The sequence below is a fragment of the Saimiri boliviensis genome, chromosome 18, assembly GCF_048565385.1.
Source record: "Saimiri boliviensis isolate mSaiBol1 chromosome 18, mSaiBol1.pri, whole genome shotgun sequence".
Lineage (NCBI taxonomy): Eukaryota > Metazoa > Chordata > Mammalia > Primates > Cebidae > Saimiri > Saimiri boliviensis.
In genome coordinates, this window is record NC_133466.1 from 791,813 (window position 1) to 816,964 (window position 25,152).

General features: G+C 63.6%; 1 protein-coding gene across 1 annotated transcript; it reads right to left on the minus strand.

Moving 5' to 3' along the window:
- Window positions 1-604: 604 nt before the first annotated feature.
- COL6A1 (collagen type VI alpha 1 chain) lies at window positions 605-22,105 on the minus strand. The gene is made up of 35 exons (XM_039480547.2): window positions 21,888-22,105; window positions 21,037-21,166; window positions 19,251-19,451; window positions 17,737-17,896; window positions 17,349-17,477; window positions 17,246-17,266; window positions 16,866-16,886; window positions 16,736-16,780; window positions 16,004-16,057; window positions 15,488-15,532; window positions 15,341-15,367; window positions 14,343-14,369; window positions 14,206-14,250; window positions 13,672-13,725; window positions 13,457-13,519; window positions 12,316-12,378; window positions 12,171-12,224; window positions 12,048-12,083; window positions 11,592-11,654; window positions 10,242-10,304; window positions 7,391-7,453; window positions 7,127-7,189; window positions 6,752-6,802; window positions 6,510-6,545; window positions 5,919-5,981; window positions 5,660-5,725; window positions 5,252-5,287; window positions 4,827-4,863; window positions 4,490-4,498; window positions 3,885-4,018; window positions 3,319-3,428; window positions 2,936-3,119; window positions 2,628-2,811; window positions 2,417-2,446; window positions 605-2,096 (listed from the first exon to the last, which is right to left on the minus strand). The coding sequence occupies exons 1-35, from the start codon at window positions 21,982-21,984 to the stop codon at window positions 1,474-1,476; spliced, it is 3,087 nt and encodes a 1,028-aa protein (XP_039336481.2). The 5' UTR covers window positions 21,985-22,105; the 3' UTR covers window positions 605-1,473.
- Between the last annotated feature and the right edge of the window lie 3,047 nt (window positions 22,106-25,152).

Below are 25,152 nucleotides of genomic sequence, written 5' to 3' on the forward strand. Positions count from 1 at the left end.
TATGGACCCTGCAGGGTCCCAACTCCCTTGGGGCATTTCAGTACCAAGCCTAGAACCTGAGGCTGGCCTTTGTGGTTGACCTTGTTGGATATGGCTGGCCCCAACCCACTAAGGCCTGATCTTCTCCTGACCCCTCAGCCCAGGGTGTTGGCACCAGCTCCTCCCTATCCACAGACATGGCGCGGTCTCCATGTCACTGACGCAGAGGCAAATAAGGGGTGTGGATGGACAGCTCTAGCCAAGGGCAGCCCTGATTTTGGCCTGGGATGGGTGGTGATGGGGGTGGGCACGTGGCCTGTGACAGGTGGTGATGGAGTGGGCACAAGGCCTGGGATGGGTGGTGATGAGGGTGGGCATGTGGTCTGTGATGGGTGGTGATGAAGGTGGGCACGTGGCGTGGGACGGGTGGTGATGAAGGTGGGCACGTGGCCTGTGATGGGTGATGATGAAGGTGGGCATGTGGCCTGGGACGGGTGGTGATGAAGGTAGGCACGTGGCCTGGGACGGGTGGTGGTGAAGGTGGGTGTGCATGCACGCCCTGACCTCCTATGATTGCTCCATTGGCGCATACGATGGGAATTTACCTCGTGGGGAACCCCAAGGAGAAGAGTGAAAATCTTTATTTGGAAAAGTTGACATGGATACGGTTCAGAGAAAACACGGAAGGAGCAAAAATAACACGAATGTAGAAAGAGGGCCTTAGAGAACACATCAAACCCATCACTATTGTGAGAAGGAGAGGTTTGCGTTGTTTCTAGGGAGACATGGGCCTCTGTGGCACCACGGGGTTCTCAGTCCAGCCCCGCCCCGGGTCTCTGCAGGAGGGAGGAGCAGACGGGGTTAGCACCTTTAATCTCGAGGGTCTTGAGTGCAGCCACTGCCCCTTCGAGCGCTCTCTGAGTCGGGGTCAGTGCTGGTCAGCAGCGGCCCCCAGGGCTGTGGGGCTGAGGTCCAGGCTGGTCCCCACAGGACCCTCAGGAGACAGGGCCGAGTGGCTGAGATCTGTGTCTACAACAGCCCCCTGACCTTGGTTCCCCAAAATGACACAGAGTCCAGTGCTGCCGTGAGCTGACAGGAGGAGCTGGCTTTGAGTTTACATGTGAAGTAAATGTTAGGTGAGGAATTCTGCCGGGTTGGTGGGAAAAGCCAGTTATGGGGACAGAGGAGAGGGAGGCGCGTCTGGCTCAGGCAGGTGGGAGGCGGCACAGATGCGCGTCGGGAAGGAGCAGGCGGGTAGGAGGAAGGGAGGGCGGGAGAGCCGGGGCGAGGAGCCCAGGCAGATGCCAGCGCAGGGCTGAGACTCAGAGGCGCGGAGTGGAGCGGGCAGCCGTGCTGCACCTGGCTTTCCAAGCTGTTCCTTCAAAACAAAGCCAGTGAATCAGGCGGGTGGGAAAATTCGCCTCCCATTTTACTCTGTTTAAGGATGGGTGGGGAGGGGTGGGAGGACAGGGTCTGGGCCGGCCTGTGGGCGACCTAGCCCAGTGCCACCTTCCTGGAGACCGTCTGGTGGAAGACGCCACGGAGCAGGGCCTGGTAGCTGGGGACCCGGAACAGGTGGCGCTCGCCGTAGGCTACGTCGTACTCGGCCGTCTTGCCGGTGACCAGGACGCGGATGTGGGGCTCGTTCACCTGGCTGCCCACAACCACCACGAAGATCTCCAAGCCTGCCCGCTGGGCCTCCTGCACGGCCTTCTCGATGGCCGCGGGCGTGGCGCCCTGCGAGTTGCCGTCCGAGAAGAGCAGCAGCCTCTTCTTGGCAGCGCCGGGCGAGGCCTCGCGGTAGAAGCGGGTCACGAAGGCCAGGGCGTCGTTGACGTCGGTGGCGTCGTTGAAGAAGTCCATGGCGTCGACGCTGCTGGCCAGGGCCGTGTAGTTCTGCAGGAACTGCAGTGACGCCCGCTCCGGCCGCTGCTGGCCCGTGCCGCTGTACTGCACCACCGCCACCCGCACGTCGTGGGCCGGGTCCGTCCTGCCCGCCTCGAGGAAGCGCTCGGCCAGCCGCTTGGCGAAGTGCTTGGTGGTGTCAAAGTTGTGGCTGCCCACGCTGGCCGAGCCGTCCAGCAGGATGGTGATGTCGGCCGGGGAGGAGAACGTGACTGAGGGCAGGGCGGGCAGCATTAGCGTGAGGCTCGGGATGCAGCTGCGGGGGGCCCGCCGGCCGAAGGGAGTCCAAGCTCCCCAGAGGGCACCGTGTGTGGTGCTCACCCACTGTCTGCCCGCGGCCCCTCCTCCCTGGACCCTCCTCAGGAGAACCCTCCTTCTGGAGCCCCCTCCTGCTGGGGCTCCCTCCTTTCGGAGCCCCCTCTTATCAGAGCCCCCTCACAAAGCCATTCCTCCCAGAGCCCCCTCCTCCCAGGGCCCCTACCCCAGCCACGGCACTCTCCTCCCCACGCACCCCGGCCACTGAGGTACTCACTGGGACAGGTGTAATCTGGACATTTCTTGTCTGCAAAAGGGAAAAGCCATGTAGCATGAGCCCGCTGCCCAACCTGTACCCCCGCAAGATGACCTAGGACCTTGATGGCCAAGCATAGGTGTGGCCATGCCCTGGAGGTCACAGCGAGCTTGGGGGAGGCCTCTGTGTGGGACAGAGCTCGCTGCTCCTGCCCTGGGCATCCTGTGCGCACCTATGCAGATCTGGGCCGTGACATTCTTCAGGAAGGCATCCTCCAGCAGCTCTGCGTAGTTCTCCTTGACCAGCGAGATGCCGGGCCGGCCCTGGGAGGGCGCCAGGCCTTGGCAGGAAATGACATTGAGCTGGTCGGAGCCCGGGACAAAGTCAAACACGTCCTTGATGCCCACGGAGACCACCTGTGGAGACAGACAGTGTCGGTGTGGCACACTCGCTCTGCCCTCCTCTCCCTGGGGAGAAAGCCACCCTGGCTTGCAGGGTGCCCGAGGTGGGGCAGGTGCAGCCTGGTGGTGGCCATCCCACCTGGATGCCAGGGCCGCAGAGCACGTTGAGCGGCGTGGTGTCCCTCTGGGTGTCGGAGCGCCCGTCCGTGATGACCAGGGCAATGCGGCTGTGCGGGCTGGGTGGCAGCAGCTGGTCTCGCGTGTACTGCAGCGCCTCTCCCGTGAAGGTACCACCTGCCATCCACTGCAGGCTCTTGATGGCTCTGGACAGTGCGGAGCATGAGGGGCTTTTGGGGCCCAGCCCTGCCACAGCACCAAGCCCACCTGGGATCGGGGTCATGGCCCAGCCTCCCCAGGGATGGGCCGGCCCGCCATGGGGCCAGGGGTTGGGGCGAGGGGTGAGGGGTGAGAGGTGGGAAGGCCCTTGGAGATTCCACGCTCCTGGCCGTGTGGGGCACTCACTCCTTGAGCTCCTGCATGTTCCGGATGCCAGGGCTGCGCAAGCTCACGTGCTCCTGCATCTGGCTGTGGCTGTACTGCACCACGCCCGCGGACGACTGCCCCGGTTCGAACTGTGAACAGGCACAGGGTCAGCACGGGGCCTGCCCCAGGCCCTCACAAGCCTCCCTGGGTGTCTCTGTTGGCTGCAGGTGCCCAGAGGGTGTCACGGGCTCCAGGACCTTGGTCCCCTGCAAACCAATCCTCCTTGGTGGATGAACCCCGCTCCCGGGTTCCGTCCATGAGGGACAAGCCCTGAAGCCACCCCTAGGACTCAGGACTGCAGCCCCTCAAAGAGGGGAGGGGGTGCCGTATCTCATCCGAGGCAGCTGTGTGGAGTGTGCCAGCCTCGCCAGACGGAGCTGGGGGCCTGGACGGGTGGCACCTGCCTGGTATCCCCGTCACGAGCAGGGAAGTCACAGGGATGGATGCAGCTGCTCTGGGGCTGGGGTCTGGCCGTGGCAGGGCCAGATGGCAGGGCTTGGGTGCACCTGGGCTTGGTGGAGCTGGACAGGGCAAGGCCGCCTCACCTTGACCAGCTCGTCCCGGCTCAGCCGGTCGATGACCTTGACCACGAAGTCCTTGGCGATCTCGAAGTTCTGCAGGCCGATGCTCTCCGAGCTGTCCAGCACGAAGAGGAGGTCGATGGGGCCGCACTTGCATTCTGCAGGCGGGGGCGGTGTCAGCAGAGCACGCCCCTCCCCTCCACCGCCAGGGCCCCGCCCCTCCACCGCCAGGGCCCCGCCCCTCCACCTCCCGGGCCCCTCCTTGGCTCCCATGACCTCCCCTGACATGGTGGGGTCCTGCCTGGCTCGGCCCAGGATAAGCCCACCCCTCCCATGGCCCCTCCATCCAGTGGGCTGGTCAGGGCTGGCCTCGCTTGGCCAGGCTGGGCGTGGGCCTGTGGGCCAGAACGATGGAGCAGGGACCCCCAACCCCTTCCTGGTTATTTCAGTTAAGGGCAAAAGAGGACGAGGCCCAGCCCAGCACCCAGGACCCTGCTGGCTTGGAGCAGGCCCCAGAGCGGGTGGGCAGGTGCAGGGGGCCACTCGCTATCCTGTGACATGCGTGGGACCCAGGCCTCGCTCCCCGCCCCCCGGAACCATTCTCTCAGGAGCTGGAGCACGGGTCTCACCACAGCAAGCTGAGAAGAGAAAGTCAGTTAGACCAGTCAGGGCCGCCTCCCGCGCCTCAGAAAGACTCCTGCTCTCGGGGCGGCCTCCCCCTCTCCCCGGCCGCCCTCCCTGCCTGGCGCCAAGGGTTCTCAGCCTGTGCGGGGCCCAGGGACCTGGGAGTCTGGGGGCCTGGGGGGGCTTTAGAGGCCGGTAGGGGCTGACTGAGGAGCCTCCTCAATCACGGCTGTGTACTGAGACCCCAGGGCTCCCCAGCAGCGGAGACCCTCTTAAGAGTGGAACCGGCTGGGCTGGTGCCCTCTCTCCATAAGGACAGTCTCTCTAAGTCGAGATACTCACAGCACATTTTCATGATGATGTCCAAAATCTCACATTCCTGGGGAGGGAGAGATGAGGGTATTGAGGCCATGGACCGCCCCTCCAAGTGGGGGCTGCTGGGTCTGCAGGTCACCCTCCCGGGGCCCCCCATAGGGCTGGATTTGGGCAGGGAGTTCTTTGCAGGTATGCCCGGCTTTGCCCACTACATGGTACTGGGTTGGAGCCCGGACATGGTCACGAAGCAGCACCATCATGGGTCCCCTCACGGTCCTCACAGGTCCCCCATGGCTGTCACGTGTCCCCCCCTACCTGGTACCAGCTCTTCTTCCACAACCCACCCCCACCTGTAAGCAGCATCTACAGGAGCTTCCACAGACAGGACCCACATCCCAAGGGACAGAGGCCGCAGTGGTCACCCCCAGTGACGTTCACAGAGCCCCACTTACGTCCGGCCCAGGTGGTCCTGGATGTCCTGGGGGCCCCTGTCCAAGAAACGGAGTAGAGGAGCTCTGAGGGTGAGGTGCTTACTGCACAAGCCCGCCCCCACCCTTCCCCCTCCTTGCCCACCCCCACCCTGTCCCCTCCCTGCCTGCGGCCCATCCCCCCATGAGGGTTCCGTGAGGGCAGCTGACGCTTCGCACACTGGTGGTCTAGGTGGCCGTCCCAGGTGGGGGCCCCATCCTGAGGACTCACTGTCTCCCTGGCCGCCACCCCACTGGCGACTGGCACCTCCCGCCCGCCAAAGCCCTATCCTCCCAGATGACGCGCTCCCCAAAATTCCCTCCCACTGCCTCCTACTCTCCCAACCTCTTCCAGTGTTCCTGAGCCCCAGCATCCAGGTCCCAGCCACCAACCTGGGGGCCCTCGGGGCCACGGTACCCCTTTGCGCCTTTGACTCCTCGGGGTGCAATGTCGTTGTTCTGGAAGAAAACCATGTTGTCTCAACAGACCATGGACCATCTGGGCACCTGGGCACTGGCCTGGTCCACAGAGCATCCAGCAGCTGGGCCCATGCGTACCCCCCCCGCCCGTGCCCATCCACTGCCCTCCGAGGGCCACCCCTCTGTGGCCCAGGCTGCATCGGGGCCGGCCCTGCCCCTCATCCACACTTACATCATCTCCAGGGTCCCCGGCTTCCCCCTCATCCCCCTTGAGGCCGGGGTAGCCTTTTGTGCCCTGCAGGGACAGGAGAGTACTTGTTTTAACAAGGGTTTTATTTGCTTTTTAGGAAGCCAAAATTTTAAAAGGAAAAAGAAAAAGATAAGGCAGGCACTCTTCCTCCTCCTTCCCTCCCCTCCCCCACACTCCTCCCTCCCCTCCCCCACACTCTTCCCCCTCCTTTTCCCCACCACACACATTTCCTTGGCTGGAGAAACTGGGTTCCAGAGCGGCCTAGGGAGCCTGGGGGAGCTTCTGGGGCTGGGCCTGCCCTGCCCACCGGGGAGAGGGGCGCACCAGGGCCGTGTAGGGGCCCCACAGGCGGCACCCCAGCGGGAGCCTCGCCGGGCCTTGGCCACCAGCCTGGGCTTCCTCTGGAGCCGATGCCGACCGGGGCCGTGGCCACAGACAGTGGGGCAGCCGTGGGTGCCTGTGTACTTCGTATCTTTGCTCAGGAGCCCTCTGCGCGTGTATGTTCACATGTGTGTGTCTCTGTGACTGTGAAGTGTGTGTGCTCACAGCAGACGGGGGAGAGGGTGTACTCACGTTTATCCCAGGAGGACCCCTGTTTCCCGGATACCCCTGTCACAGAAAAGCAGGGCAGTGATGCTGGGTTCTGATTTGAGAAGGGAGGCCGTGAAGGGGGCACATTGGAAGGGCCTGAGATGGCAGAATCCATCATAGAATTCCAAGGCCAACCCACCCACCCAAGACTGCCCAGCCCACCAAAGAAGGCACCGGAGGCAGCTTGGGGCATGTCCCTGTGGGCTCAGCGCCTGGGAACTTACGGGGAAGCCGGGGAAGCCCTCCGTGCCATTTCCAGGGGGGCCGTCTTCACCCTAGGGGAGCAGAGGAACTGTCACCGAGTGAATCACCACGCCTGGGGTACCAGCTGGCCAGCACAGGCCGGGAGCAGCACCCGCAGGCAGGGCCCCTGTCAGCCCGGAAGCCGGCTCCCTGCCCTGGGACCGCCCTGCTGTTCCCCATGAACCCTGGGACCTGGACCTCCGGCAGGAGGGGCCCTTCGAAGCCGCCTCTGGCTCCGCTGCCAACTGTGGCCGGGAGCCAGTGATGCTGGGGCGCTCGCAGCCCAGTCAGGGGACCCCAGGCACTCCATAGTGCGGGGCTGGGGCTCCCCAGGGCCAGAGCTGTTGGGCACTCACCCTCTCACCCATCAGCCCAGGGTCTCCAGGGGCCCCGGCAGGTCCTGGCGCTCCTCTGGCGCCCTGAGGAAGAGAGAGGCATGAGGGGAGCCGGCTAAGACGAGGTGACCCTGGAGGGAAGCAGGGCCCTCCTGGGGCTGGGAGAGGACCCAATGAGAGCCAGGACACCCACCCCAGAGGGTGTGGGGCCAGCACCAGGCAGAGTGGCTTCTGGGACCCTCAGACACCCCTGGTGGGCATGGGTGGGTGAGGAGTGGGTCTCACCTCGGACCCTGGGGGACCCTCATCTCCTCGGTAGCCTTTAGGTCCGATGGGGCCGGCCTCGCCCTGTAGAGAGACAGATGTGGCACGTCGGGGTCCCCAGGCTCAGGCCCTGGTCCCATCAGCACAGGTGGAGACAGGCCCACCCTTGGGTTTGAGGACGGGCCTGGGCCCAAGTGTTGAAGCTTCTCCCAGGTGACTTCTGTGGGCACCTGGCTGGTTGTCGACCACCTGCCCCTCCTGTCCCACCAGAGTGGCCCCAGACTGCCCTCCCTCATAGTCCTCTCTGGGCTTGGCCTGGTCCCCGAGGCCCTTCCCCCCGACAGGACCCTCTGTGGGCTGAGCCTGGACACCACTGTCCCTGGGCCTGTGGTTGGGCTGATGCTTCCCAGTGGGGCCTTTCCCGGTGGTTCTGTCTCAAACGTTTACAGCTTCCTGCTACCTGACATGGCCCATTCTCTGGCCTGACCCGTGACTCCGCCAGGCACACATCTAGTGTATTGTATAGGTGGCATCCGGTGTACTGCGCTCCTTACCTCGACTATGCAAGCACTCAGGCCTGGCCGTGAGGCCCCTGCGCCCCGAGTTGCCATGGCCCGGCAGTGCCAGGACCTGCACTTTGCACACGGGCCTCAAGGAAGCCCAGAACTCACCACACTTGGGGTTCACAAGGGCTTAGTCTGGTACTGGGAGACCCTACCTTGGGAACATGAGCAGGGGCGCAGGAGGGAGGATGGAAAGAGGGTGTCCTGGGCCAGGTGACTGGGAGGCAGGAGGCCTGGACCTCACCAGTGTACCCCGAAACACAGCACAGTCAGACCACGCCACAGACCAGGAGGAGAGCGGCAGCAGAGGCGGCTCGCTGGGGCAGCTCCCAGGACCAGCACTGAGGGCCCAGCCCCTCCTGGCGTCCACAGGGAGACGGGGGAGGCAACCCCGTGCTGGGCTTCGTGGAGGGGAGGGGTAAGGCTGGCAGGGGCCGAGCAGGGAGAGTCCGGGAGGCCAGCCGTGAGCTCCAAAGCCACCTGTCCACACCCCTAGGCCCTGAAAGGCCCCAGGGAGGCTCCAGGTGAACAAGTGCCTGCCTTGGCCAGGCAACTGTGAGCAACGGGTCAGAGGGTGCCCTGGCCTCAGGCGTTGGGGGGAACTGCTCCCCAGATCCCCGGGCAGCGGACCAGCCAGCGCCTGTGCAGCCCGCCCCTCGGCACTGGAGGCTCCGGAGGCCCCTTGGGCGGCCTGCCTACAGGACGTCCTCTCCTACCACAGCTCTTGGAAGCTGCTTTGTTTTATCTTACAGTGACTACTAACAACTTCGAAAATATAAACCAGGAAGGGTGTGGTCAGAATTCTCCAGGCAGGTCCTGGCCTCTGAACATTTACTCCCACTGAGGCTTTTGGCTGTGGGCTTCCTGCTGCCAAGGTCCTGAGCAGCCTCCGAGCCTGAAACCCAGCCCCAGGCCACCCTCTCTCTACAGCCTGCCACTGGCCACTTGGCCACTTCCACTCGCGGTGGCCTGCACTCGGCCCTGTCCTAGCGTGACCACACAGCAGGTCAGCCTCGGGCTGGACACTGGCTGGAGCTCAAAGGGCAGAGGGGATCAGAGGCTGAGGCCGCACACTTCCCCAGGAAGGTGTCAGGAGCCCTTTCTGCCCCGGAGACCAGGCGGACGAACAACCCAGACCCCGCCTGCCAAGCCCTGCCGGGTGCTCATCTGTGACTCAGGTATTTTCAACAGCTGTGTAACACCTACTGGCATCACAAAAGCACGATTTCACCTAGCACACAGAAACACAAGCGTGACGTGCACCGGGACGGCCTCTCCCACCTCCCTGGGTCTTAGGCCCTATCTTGCTAGAGTGACCAGTGGCTGAGACAGCGGCCATGCCCGCGGTCTGGCCTTGTGCTTGGTGGATGGGCAGCTGCCCACGTGGGGCCGTAAGGTCAATTTGTCCACAGAAGCAGACAAGCTTGGAGAGCACAGACTTGCTGTCTCCGGTGTGACCTCGTGGAGGCCTTACTGTCCATGAGGAAGGACAGGCCTTCCTGTCCGTATGGCTAGCCCCCGGCTGAGGCAGAAAAGGCCCAGCCCGGCCTGCAGGCAGCACCACGGCAGTCCCCAGAAGGGGGAAGAGACAGAAGGCCTCGAGCCGTGCACAGCGATTCCAGAGGCTCGGAGAGGGGAACTTAGCATGAGGTGAGAGTGCATTTCCATCCCCGCACCCGGAATTCTGAATGAAGGTGCATTGTTATCACTGCACCCCGGAATTCTGAATGAAGGTGCATTTTCATCCCCGCACCCCGGAATTCTGAATGAAGGTGCATTGTTATCACTGCACCCTGGAATTCTGAATGAGACGAACGTACATTTTCATCCCCACACCCCAGAATTCTGAATGAAAGCACATTTTCTCCCCGCACCCAGGAATTCTGGAATCTTCCATAGGCTCACACTCACCAGTCTCCCTCCACAGTCATGCTGGCTCCTGACCCAGAAACAAATGCTGACCAAGCCCCCCCAGTGTCTCCCAGGGAATCAAGCACCTCTTCCCCACTGTGAGGCACCCTTGCCCCAGATGGGGTCCCCAGACGAGGGTGCTCCTCCACCTGGGGCTGAGCACCTGAGGGTCAGGCCCCTGGGCGCTGGGCCTGCCGTCACCAATCCACACCCAGCCCCGCCCAGGTTGTGCCTCACCCCGCTGCAGCCGGCTCTCACGCAGGGGCACCCCAGAGGTCTACGGGAAGGCAGAAGCCCTCAAATGTAAATGAAGAGTTCCCAGTGCGTGAGCTGCTGGAACCCATCTACCTACAAGACCCAAATGGGCCCACACCCTCCAACCCCACAGGGCTTCCTACCGGGTCTCCAGGGATGCCAACGGGCCCTTCTCGTCCCTGGTCACCTTGCGGGCCAGCTTCACCCTGGGGACGAACAAGCCGTGAGTGTGGGGCTGGGCCATCCTTGGGGAGTACAGCTGCCCGGGCACACTGGGAGCCGGAGTGTGGGGCCCACGGTGGGGCCCACGGTGGGCACTGGGTGGCTCCCGCCTTCCCTCCCGCACAGCCCCTTCTCAGCCTTGCCAAGCGTTTCCTTGGCCCACGTGCGTGGCTGCCGGCGTGGCTGGCTGTCTTCATTCAGGAGGCCGCAGCTCCTCCTGGGCCCCGGAGGCCGCCCTCCTGCACCCCGGCTTCTCCAGCGAGCTCCGCTGACCTGGCAAGTCTCTGTAGCCACGGACTCCTGCCCCCCCGGGAAGCCAGAGCCGTATGGCCAGCCCTTCCTCTGGGCTCTGCCTGGCCCTCCGTGTCATTTCCTGATCTCAGAGGGATGGGCTTGGAAGGCGGTCTGAGTCACTAAGTCACACACCCCTGCTTTGGCGTACGCCCAAACCCCCATGGGGGTTGTGTGCTTCTGGGAGCTCCCAAGGAGAGGTTCGGAAAGCCCCTGCCTCCCACTGGGCCAAATCCCTATCCCTGTGCAGAGGCCCCGGCCATGGCTCAGCTCCCCGGCCTTGCTGGAGCCCTGGCCAACTGTCACGGCGCGTGGGAGCTGCGTGTCCTGTCTCAGACAAGGAGGCACCCAGGGCACAGCCTCTGAGGCACACGGGGCATTCTCTCCTCCTCACTCTGCCTGCCAGGCCCTCACTGTCCCTGAGCCGGGTGGGACTGAGACACACCAAGCCTGCCAGCTGCCACGCCCCAGGACATGTCACAGGACGGAAAGGTCAGGCGCTTCTGCACCCTTAGGCTGGGCTGCGGGGTGGCCTATCGAGGCCCATGGCCCATGGAGCTGAAGGTGGGAGGTGGCCCCTGGGGCTGCCAGCATCTCGGCTCTGGGGCAAGGCGTCTCTGTCAATACTTCCCAAGCAGGTGCCCTGCTGCCCTAGCTTCCCATCTGGGGTTCTGACCCAACTTCCTCACTCTGGCAATTTTAACAAAGGAAAATTCTTCCAAAGAAGAACCGAAGCTTGGACACAGAAATGTGGACGCAGGCTGGTGGGAAGGTGGGCACCGGGCCGGGAGGGCGGCACCTTCATACCAAACAGGTCCCAGCATCAGGCTTCGGGGGCTGCCCTCCGGATGGTATGGGAATGGGTTGGCTGAGTCTGGGTGCCACGGGGACTTTGTGGCACATCCTGTGGCTCTGAAGGCCTGACCCAGCCACAGCATCTGCCAACCGGTGGGGTCCCAGGTCCAAGAACTGTGACTCACAGGGTCTCCTCTTGGTCCCCGCCTGCCTGGGGTCCCCCGTGGTCCTCTCTCTCCAGGGCCGCCCTGAGTGGAGAGACGTGGAGGGGAGAAGCCTCAGCTATTGGAACTCACGCCCGGCTGGGGTGGGGCTGGAGGCCTGGCCCAGGTGACTCCCTCAGCAAGACCCCTGGGACAGGCTGTCCCTCTACCTCATGCCCTTGGTTCCAGAGGCCGGAGTCTCCTGGGCCCCCAGGTCCCACCCGCTCCAAGACCCTGGGAAGGGCTGAGCAAGCCATGCCCTCCACAGAACAAAAACCAGCCGGAGAGCGGAGGTATTCTGGACGCGCAGGTGAAAACCCACTTGGCTTGGACCGGAGCGCAGTGGATCTCAGTGCCGGGAGGACCGACTGCGCTGTGGAGGCCATGCCCACAGCGACACGATGAGGCCAACCACGCAGGCCGCCCCGGCCCACTCACCCGCTCCCCGGGGGCACCGTCAGGTCCTGGGTTCCCCTGGGAAGAAGAGGAAGAAAGGCCGGTGTTAGTCTGGTGCACCCCTGTGTGTGGTCTCAGGGCTGTGGAGAGATCCCGGGGACTCACCTCGTCGCCCGCCTCTCCTTTCTCTCCTGGGGGACCAGGCTCTCCTGGCTCGCCCTGTGGGGGACAAGGGTAGAATGGTGGCTCCATCTCCCGAGCCCTCCCTGGGCCCGTGCCCGGCGTCCGCGGGGGCTGCGCACGTCCTCACCAGGTCTCCAGGTGGCCCCGAGCTGCCGGGCCTCCCCGCCTCCCCGTCAGCTCCAGGCTCGCCCTGAAAAAAATGGGGGGTCACAGGCTCATTCCAGCGGTGCAGCCTTCAGAGGCCACATCCAGGGCCCTCACCCAGACTTCAGGCCGCTCTGGCTGACCAGCAGCTTCCCTGCCCTGGACCCCCCAGCACCCCCAGCCACCACAGCCCTGCACTACAACCTCCTGGAAAGTTCCAACTTTGATCCCTGTGAGTCCCAGCTGAGGGCCACCTAGTCTAAGGGGCAGGGCTTGGTTCCCGCTAGAGAAGGCACAGCTATGCCAGGCCGAGGAACTGGCAAACTCAAAGCTAGGCCTGGAGGGTTATCTGGGAACGTAAAGATGAGATTCGGAAACTGTCTGCTGGGTGCGGGAGCTCCTCGTGGGAACACATTTGGGGTGGGGTCAGCGTTCACCCCCGTCTTCCCAGCACCCCTGGTTTCATCAAAGAAACGCCGGAGAAAACACCAGCAACCACGGACTCAGCTTTAAGTCAGACTAGAAAGTTCCTCCTCCCGCCTCACGCTCCCGCCCTCTGGCAGCCTTCAGCGCTACTCTTGGCCCATTCCCAGTTCTGATTTCCGCATGAACCGGGCCGTTCTGGGCTGTGACCTGCAGGCCGCAGGGGACGCGGTGGGGTCCCATCTGTGCAGAGCCAGCAGCAGGTGTGGGGACCGACGGCGGAGGCCTGAGGAACCCTGGGCTGCAGGGAAGGCCCCCGTTAGGAGCACCATGGCCGCTGTCCCCACGCTGGGCACTGTCCCCGCCGCTGTCCCCACGCTGGGCACTGTCCCCGCCGCTGTCCCCACGCTGGGCACTGTCCCCGCCGCTGTCCCCATGCTGGGCACTGTGCCCGCCGCTGTCCCCACGCTGGGCACTGTCCCCGCCGCTGTCCCCACGCTGGGCACTGTCCCCGCCGCTGTCCCCATGCTGGGCACTGTCCCCGCCGCTCCATTCCTGCCTCCAGCCTCTGCCAGCTCCTCCCCGCTGAGGCCACATGGGCGGCCGAGCTGCTCAGACCAGGGCTTGCTCCCAGGAACGGTTTCCAACTCAGCGCTGGCCACAGTGAAGGCCACGCCCTCCAGGGGCCGAGAGTCACTCACCTTTTCTCCTTTCAGCCCAAAGGCACCGGGGTCTCCCTTGGGGCCGGGGAGTCCTTGAATGCCCTGGAGAGAAGAGGGCAGCATGAGGCCACCACGCCACAGAGGCCACGGCAGCCCTCAGCAGCAGCCCAGGCCACACAGACAGAAGTCGAAAGTGAGTCTGCGCTCGGCCTGGAGCGCCAGCCTGAAAACTACAGCGAGGGGAAGTGACTTACGTCAAACCCGGGCGAGCCTTTGCAGCCTGGCAGGCCTGGGTACCCCGTCTCCCCCTGGAGAGAGGAAGAAAACACAAAGTCTGATGGCCAAGTGGGTGAACAGGCAGATCCTCCGTCAGCCTCTGCGGCTGTGGCTCCTCCACGTCCTCCCTGGAAAGCCCCACCTGGCAGATGCTCCTGCTGGCGTCACCTTCATGCATCCACATCATCCCTCCTGGCCCTCCCGCAAGGTCACCTTCACCCCGTCCCTCCCCAGGTCACCCTCACCCCGTCCCTCCCCATCCCCCTCCCCAGGTCACCCTCCCCCGTTCCTCCCCCATCCTCCTCCCCAGGTCACCCTCCCCCGTTCCTCCCCCATCCCCCTCCCCAGGTCACCCTCCCCTGTTCCTCCCCCATCCCCCTCCCCAGGTCACCCTCCCCCGTTCCTCCCCATCCCCCTCCCCAGGTCACCCTCCCCCGTTCCTCCCCCATCCCCCTCCCCAGGTCACCCTCCCCCGTTCCTCCCCCATCCTCCCCCCCGCCCTCCTGCATCACCTTCACACCGTCCACCCCGTCGATGCCACGTTTGCCCTTCTCTCCCTGCGAGGCAGGAAAATGAATGCAAGGGTCAGATGCGGGTCAGACGTGCTGGCGTGGAGGCAGAACTCCCTGTCCCAGCAACCCACACTCACCTTGTAGCCCTTGGGTCCCCTGGAGCCCTGCGGGGACAGGAAGGTGGTGTCAGGGAGTGTTTGGGGCAGGGAGGGCAGAGTTGCTTAGGCCCACTCAAGGCGGGGGCTGCCCTGGACTGCAGGGGCCCCCAACCCAAGGGTGCACCATCACTCGGGTTGGGGGCCGCTTTGGAGAGGATGATTGCCCTTGGGACCCCTGCTCTGGAGAGGGTAACGCCAGTGGGACCCCAACTCTGGAGAGGGTAACCCCCGTGGGACCCCTGCTCTGGAGAAGGTAACCCCCGTGGGACCCCAACTCTGGAGAGGGTAACGCCAGTGGGACTCCCATTCTGGAGAGGGTAACACCTGTGGGACCCCCACTCTGGAGAGGGTAACACCCATGGGACCCCCCACTCTGGAGAGGGTAAAACCCTTGGGACCCCCCACTCTGGAGAGGGTAACCCCCGTGGGACCCCCACTCTGGAGAGGGTAACACCCGTGGGACCCCCCACTCTGGAGAGGGTAACCCCCGTGGGACCCCCCGCTCTGGAGAGGGTAACCCCCGTGGGACCCCCCGCTCTGGAGAGGGTAACCCCCGTGGGACCTCCCACTCTGGAGAGGGTAACCCCCGTGGGACCCCCACTCTGGAGAGGGTAACCCCCGTGGGACCCCCACTCTGGAGAGGGTAACGCCCGTGGGACCCCCCACTCTGGAGAGGGTAACGCCCGTGGGACCCCCCACTCTGGAGAGGGTAACGCCCGTGGGACCCCCCACTCTGGAGAGGGTAACGCCCGTGGGACCCCTCTCTGGGGTGGGCGGAGTGACAGGTGCCCTTGCTGGGCACCCGGGTGGCGGTCCTTGTCCGTCCTTCCAGACAGAGGGGACGGTGTGGGTGGCGGGGCGGGTCTGTGGCACGTGGTCTCCCGTTGAGGATACTGTCGTCAGCCCCGGGGATGCCCTCGCCCAGGATGGCACGTCTGCGCCCGGACGGATCAGTCCCGAGGCTGAGTCTCACTCACCTTCTCCCCGCGGCTCCCTTTTTCTCCCTACACACCCAGTGGAAGAGGAAGAGGAAGAGGAAGAGGAAGAGGAAGAAGGAGGCATCGTTAGTGCTGTTCAGGGCTGAGGGCGCCGCTGGGCTTGGGTCAGGAAAGGGGGGCACACACCTTCATCCCCTGGTATCCAACAGGTCCGAGGTCCCCGGGTCTTCCCTGGAGCATAGGAGGAGATGGTGAGACCCCCTGGAGGGGTCGGGCCTGTCCCACCCAGCCCCACACCCCTCCCTCCAGCGCCCTGTCAGCCTGAGACACAGCAGCCCTGCGGCTCGGCCTGTGGAGTAGGGGGTCTCCGAGGCGGCGCTGTGGGCGAGCGGAGGTCTGTGGATGGGATCTGGGCCAAGGAGCCCCCGAAGAGGCTGGAAATGGTGCCACCCTGACCACCTCGGCACCTCCCACCCGGCACCTCCCCCCCGCACCTCCCTGGCAGGCGGGCTCGGGGGCCTCCTGGGGTGCTGTGTGGAAGGATGGCTGGGTTGGGCACCCCCAGGCTCTCTCCCACCCATGAGAAACATGCAGTGTGACTTTGGCCCTCAGAACCCTGCCCCTCTTCCGGAAGCTTCTGAGGTCGAATCCTTCCCCCCACATCCAGCTTCTTAGCACCCCCACCCACAGTCAGGCACTCACAGGATCTCCAGCTTCTCCCTTCTCTCCGGGCAGCCCCGGTTTGCCTCGCTCTCCCTGGAACACAAAACAGGTCAAGGCTGAGAGCAGTCCCATTTCTTTCTCAGAAGCTGGCTCTTGAAACAGGTTTTTAAAAAGGCGCTTCATCCAGCCTTCAGGGGTCCCAGGGCTTCCAGGCGGCTTCCCCGCCACTCCTGGTCACCCTGGGTCTGGGAGTTCCACCCCGCACGCCGGCCCCCACCTCCGTTCCTGTCTGTGCAGCTTTGCTGACCCCCAGGCGCAGAAGCCCCCCAGGGTCACTGCTTGACCCTGGACGTGGCCATGGGACTCAGGGGCCCACAGCTGCTGGGTCTGATGATTTTTAGGAGAAGCCAGAAACCTGAGGTCCCTGACCTGCCTCACGGCAAGTTGTAAATATCAACAGTGAATTCAAATGTTCAAGGTCGTCCTGTGTGAGCCCCACACAACCAGGGACCCCACATTCTCACCTTCTGAACCCCAGAAAGGTCCTTCTCCTGAGCAGAGTGCGGCTGAGGGCAGGGTGGGCAGAGACGCCCTCAGAAGCCCCCAAAAGCCCCCAGCACGCCCGCGGCAGCCAATACCCTGTACAGGCCGGGATCTGCAGCCTGCACCCTCCCGCTGGACTCGGGGGTCCAGGAGGCTTCGGTCCTGCCACTCCCAGGCCCCAAGCTGCAGGGACGCCCCCACGCAGGAGGTGCAGGAGCTACCACTCACCTCGAAGCCGGGGTCGCCCCGGGGCCCTGGAGGTCCTCTTGCAGGCTGCAAGGCAGAGGAGACGATCAGCCTGGACCCCAGACTCAGCTTCCCAGGCTGCAGGGCGTGGGGTCAGGGCGGCCGTACTCACCTGGCACTCGAAGGAGCAGCACTGTGGGGGGAAGGGTGGAGACAGGTCAGTGGGAAAGGCACGGACACGTGGCTGGGACACGCAGGGGGCCACACGTCCCAGTCCACTGGGGGACACACAGGCAGACAGACACACAAGGGGACAAGTGACCCAGGCACGGGGTGGGCACGCAGGGGGCCACACGTCCCAGCACACGGGTGGACACATAGGCGGACATGTGACCAGAAAACATGGGTGGACGTGTGGGGGGACATCAGGGGGACATGCATCCCGGCACACGGGCGGACACACAGGGGACACGCGTCCTGGACACACGGACGGACGTGTGGGTGGACATGTGTGCAGACTCATGGCTGGGAGTTGGCTGGGGAGGCTCTTACCACTTGCTCCACGTTATTTTTCTGTAAAGAGAAAGGGAAACATGGATTTACTTTCCACCTGGGTCCCCCATGGGCCTCCCCGGCTCCCGGGCGGGGGCCTCACGATCATGTCCACGATGGTGTCGATGGTCTGGCTGATGGCCTCCTCTGCATCGCGGCTCTGTCCCCAGTCAGCCGCTGTGAAATTGCGCCGGTACGTGTGGTCCGTGGCAATGATGCTGAGGCGGGGCTCCTGGGGGCAACGTGCAGAGTGCGCTGAGCAGGCCTGGACCCCTGACGGCCAGGACCGAGTCCCACAGGGCCAGAGGGGAGCCTGGGCCAGGGTGCTCCGGCTCTCGGCAGGAGGGGCTGGCCTCTCAGGAGCAAGGGCGGCCGGCTGCAGGGCCCACACCCTCCTGGGGACAAAAAGGTGGTCCCGGCTGCCTGGAGTGGGGGGCTTGCAGCCGCCACTCCGTGAGCTTGGGGGAATCTGCGGAGAGGGTGGGGCCTACCAGGTGGTCGGGCGTGATGGCCACTGAGAAGACTTTGATGCCCAGGTGCTTGGCCTCGTTTACAGCATCCTCCAGTCCCCCGCACGGCTCCTTGTAGCCCTCCAGCGGGTGCCCGTCGGTCACCACAATCAGGTACTTGTTCTCCTTCAGGTGGGAGCCCCTGGAAGGGACAGGGCAGTGTGAGACTCAGGAACAGGTGACGGGTGGGGGAGCTGGAGGGAGACCCAAGCCCTCTGGGGGTGCTGGTCCCTGTCTCATCTGAGGAGCTGTTTCTCTGCCGACACTGCTATAGGTGGGCTCACTGAAAAGAACATCACTAAACAGCTTTGGAAAATTTACGCCCTCCTGGGACAGGTGCACATGACTCCAAAGGAGGCTCGGTGCCTGGGGTGCCCTGAGCACAAAACCACTGCCCGGGTGGGTGCTGAGGGGGCAGGGAGCGTGCCCGTCCCTGGGTGGGTGCTGAGGGGGCAGGGAGCGTGCCCGTCCCTGGGTGGGTGCTGAGGGGGCAGGGAGCGTGCCCATCCCTGGGTGGGTGCTGAGGGGGCAGGGAGCGTGCCCGTCCCTGGGTGGGTGCTGAGGGGGCAGGGAGTGTGCCCGTCCCTGAGACGCCTGCCTCGTTTCACCTGCAAGCTGCCTAAACTCAAGGCAGCTTGGCCATTCGGGGCTTTTGCAGGAAATCGGCATGTGGAGCAAGAGCAACCCCAGAGGGCTCCGAATGCAGCCCCGGAAAGGGAAGCGGGCGAGGAAGGAGCGAGGCAGCGTTGGGTGGTCAGACAAGCTCTGGGGATGCGGTGTCTGGGCCAGGAGGGCCAGCTCATTTACGCTGTCGTGTCTGTCTGTGGCTTCCACATGGGGCTGCATGCACCCGCTGCACATGGCACGAGGCCTGGCTCCCCTGGTGACTCCAAGCTTGGCACCAGCTTGGGGGAAGGTGGGCACAGCCCTTGGAAAGGGGGTGCCCGGCCCACGCCGGTAGGGTGGCCTCTGAGACCAACCTCAGAGAAACCGTCCTCACTGGATGGGGCAGACGTGGAACCCCCACTTGGTCCTGCGGCCTCGGGAGGGGCTGGGTGTGGGGAGGCCACGTTCCCCTCTGGAGACCCCGGGGCTGCGGCCCCGACATCCCACAGCTGGATGCCGCGATGAGAGGAAACCCCTCCGTCCAGAAAAACCCCGAGAGCAGGAGAAATTCAGCCCGTGCTTCTGGGTACTGGGACCTCGTTTCAGTGCTCCTAGCCCTGCTTGGTGCTGATGCTGTGGGGAAGGCCACCGTCGCCCTGTCTGTCTGTCTCCCCGTCCCTCTGTTTCTGTCTCTCTGTCTCTGTTTCTGCCTCTCTGTCTGTGTCCCTGTCTGTCTGTCTGTCTCTCTCCGTCTGTCTCTCTTTCTTGCCCACAAAGTGGGTCAGGGAGGCCGTGCAGCCTCCCAGAGGACACGGAGGCTGCGGCTGAATCCCCGGCCCAGGCCGCGTCCCCACGTGAGAGCGGCGTGGGCAGGAGCCGGGGCCACTCACCCCACGAGGAGCTGCTCCAGCCCCTTCTTGATGGCACAGTCGGTGTAGGTGCCCTTCCCGAAGTACTTGACGGCATCCACGCTGCTCTTGAGGGCGTCACGGCCGCCGGGCATGCGCGTGAGGCCCTGGATGATCTCCACCTCGTCACTGTAGTGCAGCGCGCCCGCGTTCCACACCAGGTTCCGGTCACAGCGGTAGTACCTGCCAGGCGTGGGTGCGGCGGGCATGAGGCGGGAGGCCCCTCGTGCCATCACCACCTGTCCCAGGGCACGCTGTCACCGGATGGACAGGCTGCCCACCCTGGCTGTGGCTGACCCACTGCTGGACTTGCCCTGCGGGCCTGAGGCTGGCCCTCCTGGGAGGCTGGGCAGGTGGGTGTGGCCAGCAAGTGGCCTGCGCCCCAATCCCTGGGGCCTTCAGACCAGGAGCCCTGAGTGTGTGGCCCCGCTGGGGCGGGGTCCTGGGGCCTGCAGTGGGCAGCATGGCAGTGGGGGAGGGGGCGCCCAGGTGGGTTTGAGCAGCCCCCTCTGCCCCCTCTCTGTCCTCTGTCCCCGTGGGAGCCTCTGTTCCCGCATTTCAGCCTCTGTCACCTCGGCCCCACTGACCAGGTGCCACTACCAGCAGGCCCATCTCAAACCAGCTCACTCTGGAGGTGCCGGGAGGCGCTCTGGCCAGGGCAACGCTTTTCCTCTTTAGAGGGGAGGTTGAAGCCAACACCACCAGGGTCCCCTGGGTCCCCCAAGAGGCCCAGAAGAGTGGGTTGCCTCCACCCCAACCACCCACGCACCCATGCAGCAGACAGAGTCAGAAGGAGTGACTGAGGCTCCTGTGGGAATGCCAGTGGCAGCAACATGGGCACGACTGACCCCCCACTCCACAGGTGGGAAACTGAGGCATGGGGCGCCTGACTAAAGGCAGTGAGGGCACCTCGGGGGATGCTGGGCCATGTGGCTGCCCCTCCCTGGTGCCGCCACAGCTGCCCCCACCTCCCAGGGCTGGACATTTCCACTATACTCAGGGTTTCCGGTCCCAGTGGCTCCTCCTGGGCACAGAGGGGGCTGAGGGTCCACCCTGGTGTTACCGGTGGCCTCTGACTTGGCCCCTTCTGGTGCGGGGGGCTCCTGCCGGGGCCAGTCAGGGTTGGGGAAGACTAGGGGTCTTTCGCTGGCTGTGCTGTGTGTCCCCATCACCAGGGCCCATCATGTGGGGGAGGCCTGTTCTCCATGCCCCGCCCCCACCACCCTGTGCCCCCACAGTAGGGACCCCCCTCTCTATGTCCCCCGCCTGTCCTTGGCCACAAGCGTGGACGTAGGAACGAGGAGCAGAGTGTGCCATGTCCCAAGTGCAGAACCAAGGCTGGGGCCCCCGGGGTTCAGAGTGACGCCCTCCTGGCCCGAGTCTGGGACCTTCAGAACACAGGGTCCAGGGCCCATGGAGGCTCCCGCTGTCCATGGGATGACCAGGGTTCAGGTGGTGAGGGCGAGGCTCCCGGGGCCAGGCAGGACTGCACGGCTGGGCCAGTGCCCTGAGCCTTCCCGGTCGGCCTGTGGGCCCTCTGTTCCGGAAGCCCAGCCTCTCTGTCACCTTGGCCCCTCTGGCCAGGTGCCACCCGCCTCGAGCAGGCCCATCTCAAACCAGCTCACTCTGGAGGCCCCGGGAGGGGCTCTGGCCAGGGCAGCGCTCGCCCTTCTTAGAGCGGAGGTTGAGGCCAACGTCACCCATGGTCCCCTGGTCCCCCCTCCAAGGGCCCAAAAGCACAGGAGGAAGCTCGAGGCCCATCCCCTACCTATCTCTCAGGTTGTCGATGAAGCGCTTGGTGAAGGACTTGACCTTGTCCACCAGGGCCCCGTAGGGCTTCAGCCTCAGGGCAACGCTCTCAGACGTGTCCAGCACAAAGAACAGGTCCACAGGGCAGTCTGGCCAGAGACAGGGGAGAGGGGCCTTTGCACCTCGGCCCATTCCCGGAGCCTCTGCGGGGCCCGCTCTCTCGGCCTGCACTCCCGCCCACCCTCAGCGCAGAGCCCCAGGCCTGGAGAGGCTCCTCTGGGAAAAGGCTGCAGGAGTCTCCGACAGTGGGGACAGCGTGCCATGAGAGACCCCGGACGGTTCCTGCGCCCCGAGGGGAGTCAGAGCCCTTCACGGGCTCCCCCAAAGGGCAGGGCATCCCTACAGGGACTGGACAAATGAGACCTCATGTGAGGCCTCTCGCTGGATTTAGAACTCGCAGTGGCACGACTTATTCTAGAACAGGGGCCGTGGTCTGGACTCACGGCTGGGTGAGGATTCATGGCCCAGTGAGGGGTCAGGCGGATTCACAGCTGGACGGCTGGATGGCTGGATGGTGTTCCCAGTGGGGGAGCTGAGTCAGCCGGCACCAGCTCCACCTGGACGGGAGCCCCTCCCGAGCTGCCTGCCGTCCATCCCCCCTAAGAATGTGGACCCCCTAGGGGCCCCGACTGAGGCTTCGTGGGGCAGAGCCTGGTGTTGCAGCCATGCTAAGCCCTAAGCCGGGAGCGGAGCTCTGGGACTCCAGGTCCCCAGTCTGCAGTTCCATGGTCAGGAGGGACCCTGTGCATCTGGCCCGGGCCGGCAGCAAAGAGCAGGGAGTCGGGATCCCCCAGCCCCAGCCCCACTCACCTTGGAAGGCGACTGCTCTTGGGGACTCTGGCTCGTCCTGTGCGGCCGCCCAGCAGGCCTGTAGCAGCAGGGGCAGCAGAGTGCGGGCCGCCCTCATGTCTCCGGCCTGCGGTCACCACGCGGCGTGACCAGGGCAGGGTGGGTGCCGACGGCGACGGGAGTCCAGGCTGAGTTCTGCTCCCAGCCAGAGTGAGAGCGGAGGACGGGAGGGGCGGGAGGGGCGGGAGGGAGTGCGGGGCGGGGCGAGGGGAGCTGGCCCAGTGATCTCGGCCTCCCTGCTGGGCTCTCTCCCTCCAGATCCGTCTCCGCGAGGAAAAGTCAGTCTCCCGGCGGCGGCTCTGAGCCCAGGAAGGACCCCACAGGCCGGAGGAGGCCGGGTCCCTGCAGTCCTCCAGTTCCTGCGTCAGGGGGGACAGAACTGCAGCCTGGCGGATCAAAAAGTCTGAAAACCAAAGAGTTTCCTTGAAACATTGTGTGGTTGTTCCCAATCGAAACGTCTCCGCGTGGAACTCAGGCCTGCCTGGCTCCCTCTCCCCACCTACCGCCTTCTACAGGACCTCCCCACCCGCTGAAAATTCATTGCTTTATCAGATCTCCAAGTTATTTTTCATGTAAATATTCCTTCACAGTGTAGTCAAATATGTATTTGCCTAAGATATTTCAATTTGTGCTATGGGAAAGCAAAGTTGTGCATAATAGCATTGTTGTATATATGCCGTGTGTGTGTGTGTGTGTGTGTGTGTGTGTGTGTGTGTGTGTGTGTAGAAAGACAGGCCGTCCCTGATGTCACCAGGGAAGAAGGGGGGTGGGTTCCAGATGTGGCCAGACGAATCCCTGCCCCACAGAAGGTTCCAGAAGAGCCTTCCCAGAGCTGGAGCTGTTGACGCTTGTCTAAGATCAGCCTAAATGCCTTATAATTTTAAAACATACACACACTGTGCATACCAAAAACCATATTAAAGAAACATTTGAGAAAACCTTTAAAATTCATAGTGACTGTTCTTGGATTGCCTTCAGTATTTTCCCAACAAGTACTTTATAGAAGTTGTAAACAACCTGTTCTTCTTCTTCTCATCATTATTATGATTTGAGACAGGGTCTCATTCTGTCATCCAGGCTGGAATGCTGTGGCCTCACCCCAGCTCACTGCAGCCTCCCTCTCTGGGCTCAGGTGATCCGCCCACCTCAGCCTCCCGAGGAGCTGGGATCAGAGGCATGCACCACCACGCCCAGCTGATTTTTTGTGTTTTGTAGAGATGATGGTCTCATGATGTTGCCCAGGCTGGTCTCAAACTCTTGGACTCAAGTGGTGCTCCTGCCTCGGCCTCCCAAAGTGCTGGGATTACAGGCACGAGCCACCGTGCTGGCCTTGCACACCTCCTGTACCAGCAATGTTACCTGCCGCTGAGATCATCCACACTGTGGCTGTGGGGGCCGCCTGCCTGGAGGTGCTGCCCCAGCCTCTGGGCTCCTGCTGCCCCAGTCTGAGCTGTTTTATCTGCAGGGAGTGCTTGCTGATTTGGGAAAAGAAACAGGAACACTGTAAGCAAACACAGAGAGCCTTGAGAACCCCGAGAACCCTGCGCTCCCTGCACGAGGGCCCCACCACAGGTGTACGACATAGGCGGCTGACACCCGGTCTGTAAAACGGAAGAACTGCAGACCCCCCATCACACAGGACAGATGCTTGGGGCACAGCGGCTGACAGGGTGCTTAGCCTTGCAGGGGTGGTTTTCATGAGTCTGTTCACAGAATGCCATCGGCTCTGTGGGTGCCCACTCCACCAGGGGCTGCATGTGAGCTGTGGAGGTGGTGTGGCATGCCACCCACACCCTGGCTGCAGCACCCTGAGCTCCTGGGCCCTGCAATTCTCTGAGGCAGGGCGAGGGCAAGCCGTGTGAGGGGCCGGGCAGGGCCCAGAGGCGCCTCTGCTGCACGGGAGCTCTGTAATGATGGCTCAAAATAAACTTGACTTTTCCTCTTATGAAGAAGATACATGTTCGTCACAGCGCACTTTTAAAAATCGTGAAGCAACATCTGCTTTCACTACGCAGCAGGATTCAGAGCTGAAACTTTCGTATGTTTCTGCTGTGAGCATTTTTTTAGATGGAATTTTGTTCTTGTCGCCCAGGCTGGAGTGCAATGGTGCGATCTCAGTTCACTGCAGCCTCCACCTCCTGGGTTCATGCGATTCTCCTGCCTCAGCCTCCTGAGCAGCTGGGATTACAGGCGCACGCCACCACACCTGGCTAATTTTTGTATTTTCAGTAGAGACGGGGCTTCACCACGTTGGCCAGGCTGGTCTTGAACTCCTGACCTCATGATCCATCTGCCTTGTTCTCCCCAAGTGCGGGGATTGCAGGCATGAGCCACCGGGCCTGCTCTGTAACCCTTTACACACCTTCATCAGCGATCTTTTCAGGTTGTACGTGAGGCTATGACTTGGGGAGAATATGAGAAACACAGAAAGCATGAAAATAAAACATCCTGAATCCCAGTCCTGGTTGAGCTGACCACTGTCATGGGGTGGATTTCCATAACCCCCGCCCTGCCCACACCTGGGGCGCCCCTTCAGCTCCCTCCTCCTCGATCTTCTCCCTCCTTTCTCCCCCACCCCCCTTCCCCCTCCTCTCTTTTCTCCTCTCCCTCTTCTCCCACCCCCTCCTCCTCTCCCCTGCTCCTCTCCCCTGCTCCCTCTTCCTCCCTCCTCCCCCTCCCTCCTCTCTCCTGAGGTTGCCCAGGTGACTTTGACACATGTTCACCCCTAGCCCCATCCAGGCTGTCCCTGCAGGAAATCTTCTCCCATGTGCTCCCTTCCGGAGCCTGGCCTGCTTCAGGGTCCCAGGAAGCACAGAGCTGGGAAAACGCTGCCCTGGGGAGCCTCAGCTGGACTGAGGGTCTGGCCCGACAGGGCCCTGCAGGCCCACCTGTGTGTGGGGGGAGAGGTAAACGCACTGCAGAGGTGGGGAGAAGGGGGCAAGCCACAGCCCCTCCTCTGCGACCTGGGTGTCCTCTTTCTCAGGCCTCCTGGCCCTTCCGCAAATGGGGACTCTGGGCCCAGTGGGGCCCCTTGTCTGAGATCCTAGAAGCAGCTGTGGGGAGCAGGTCTTTACCCCGCTGCCCATCGTCCACAGCCCTGGGTGGGTGTGAGTCTGCAGGTGTGGGGAGGGAGAGGGTGGGAAGAGAGAGAGGAAGAAGGATGGAGAAGGGGCAGCCTGCCTGGAAGGGCATGGCCGGGTCTCTGCAGCAGCAGGACTCCTGCGGA

Coding starts and splice junctions, on each gene's coding strand:
- COL6A1 (XM_039480547.2), bottom strand. CDS start 21,984: ATGAGGGCGGCCCGCACTCTGCTGCCCCTGCTGCTACAGGCCTGCTGG. Junction 12,225..12,315: donor CGGGGCCACCTGGAGACCTG/GTGAGGACGTGC, acceptor TGTCCCCCACAG/GGCGAGCCAGGAGAGCCTGG. Junction 6,803..7,126: donor CTGGGCTGATGGGTGAGAGG/GTGAGTGCCCAA, acceptor CTGCTCCCCTAG/GGTGAAGACGGCCCCCCTGG.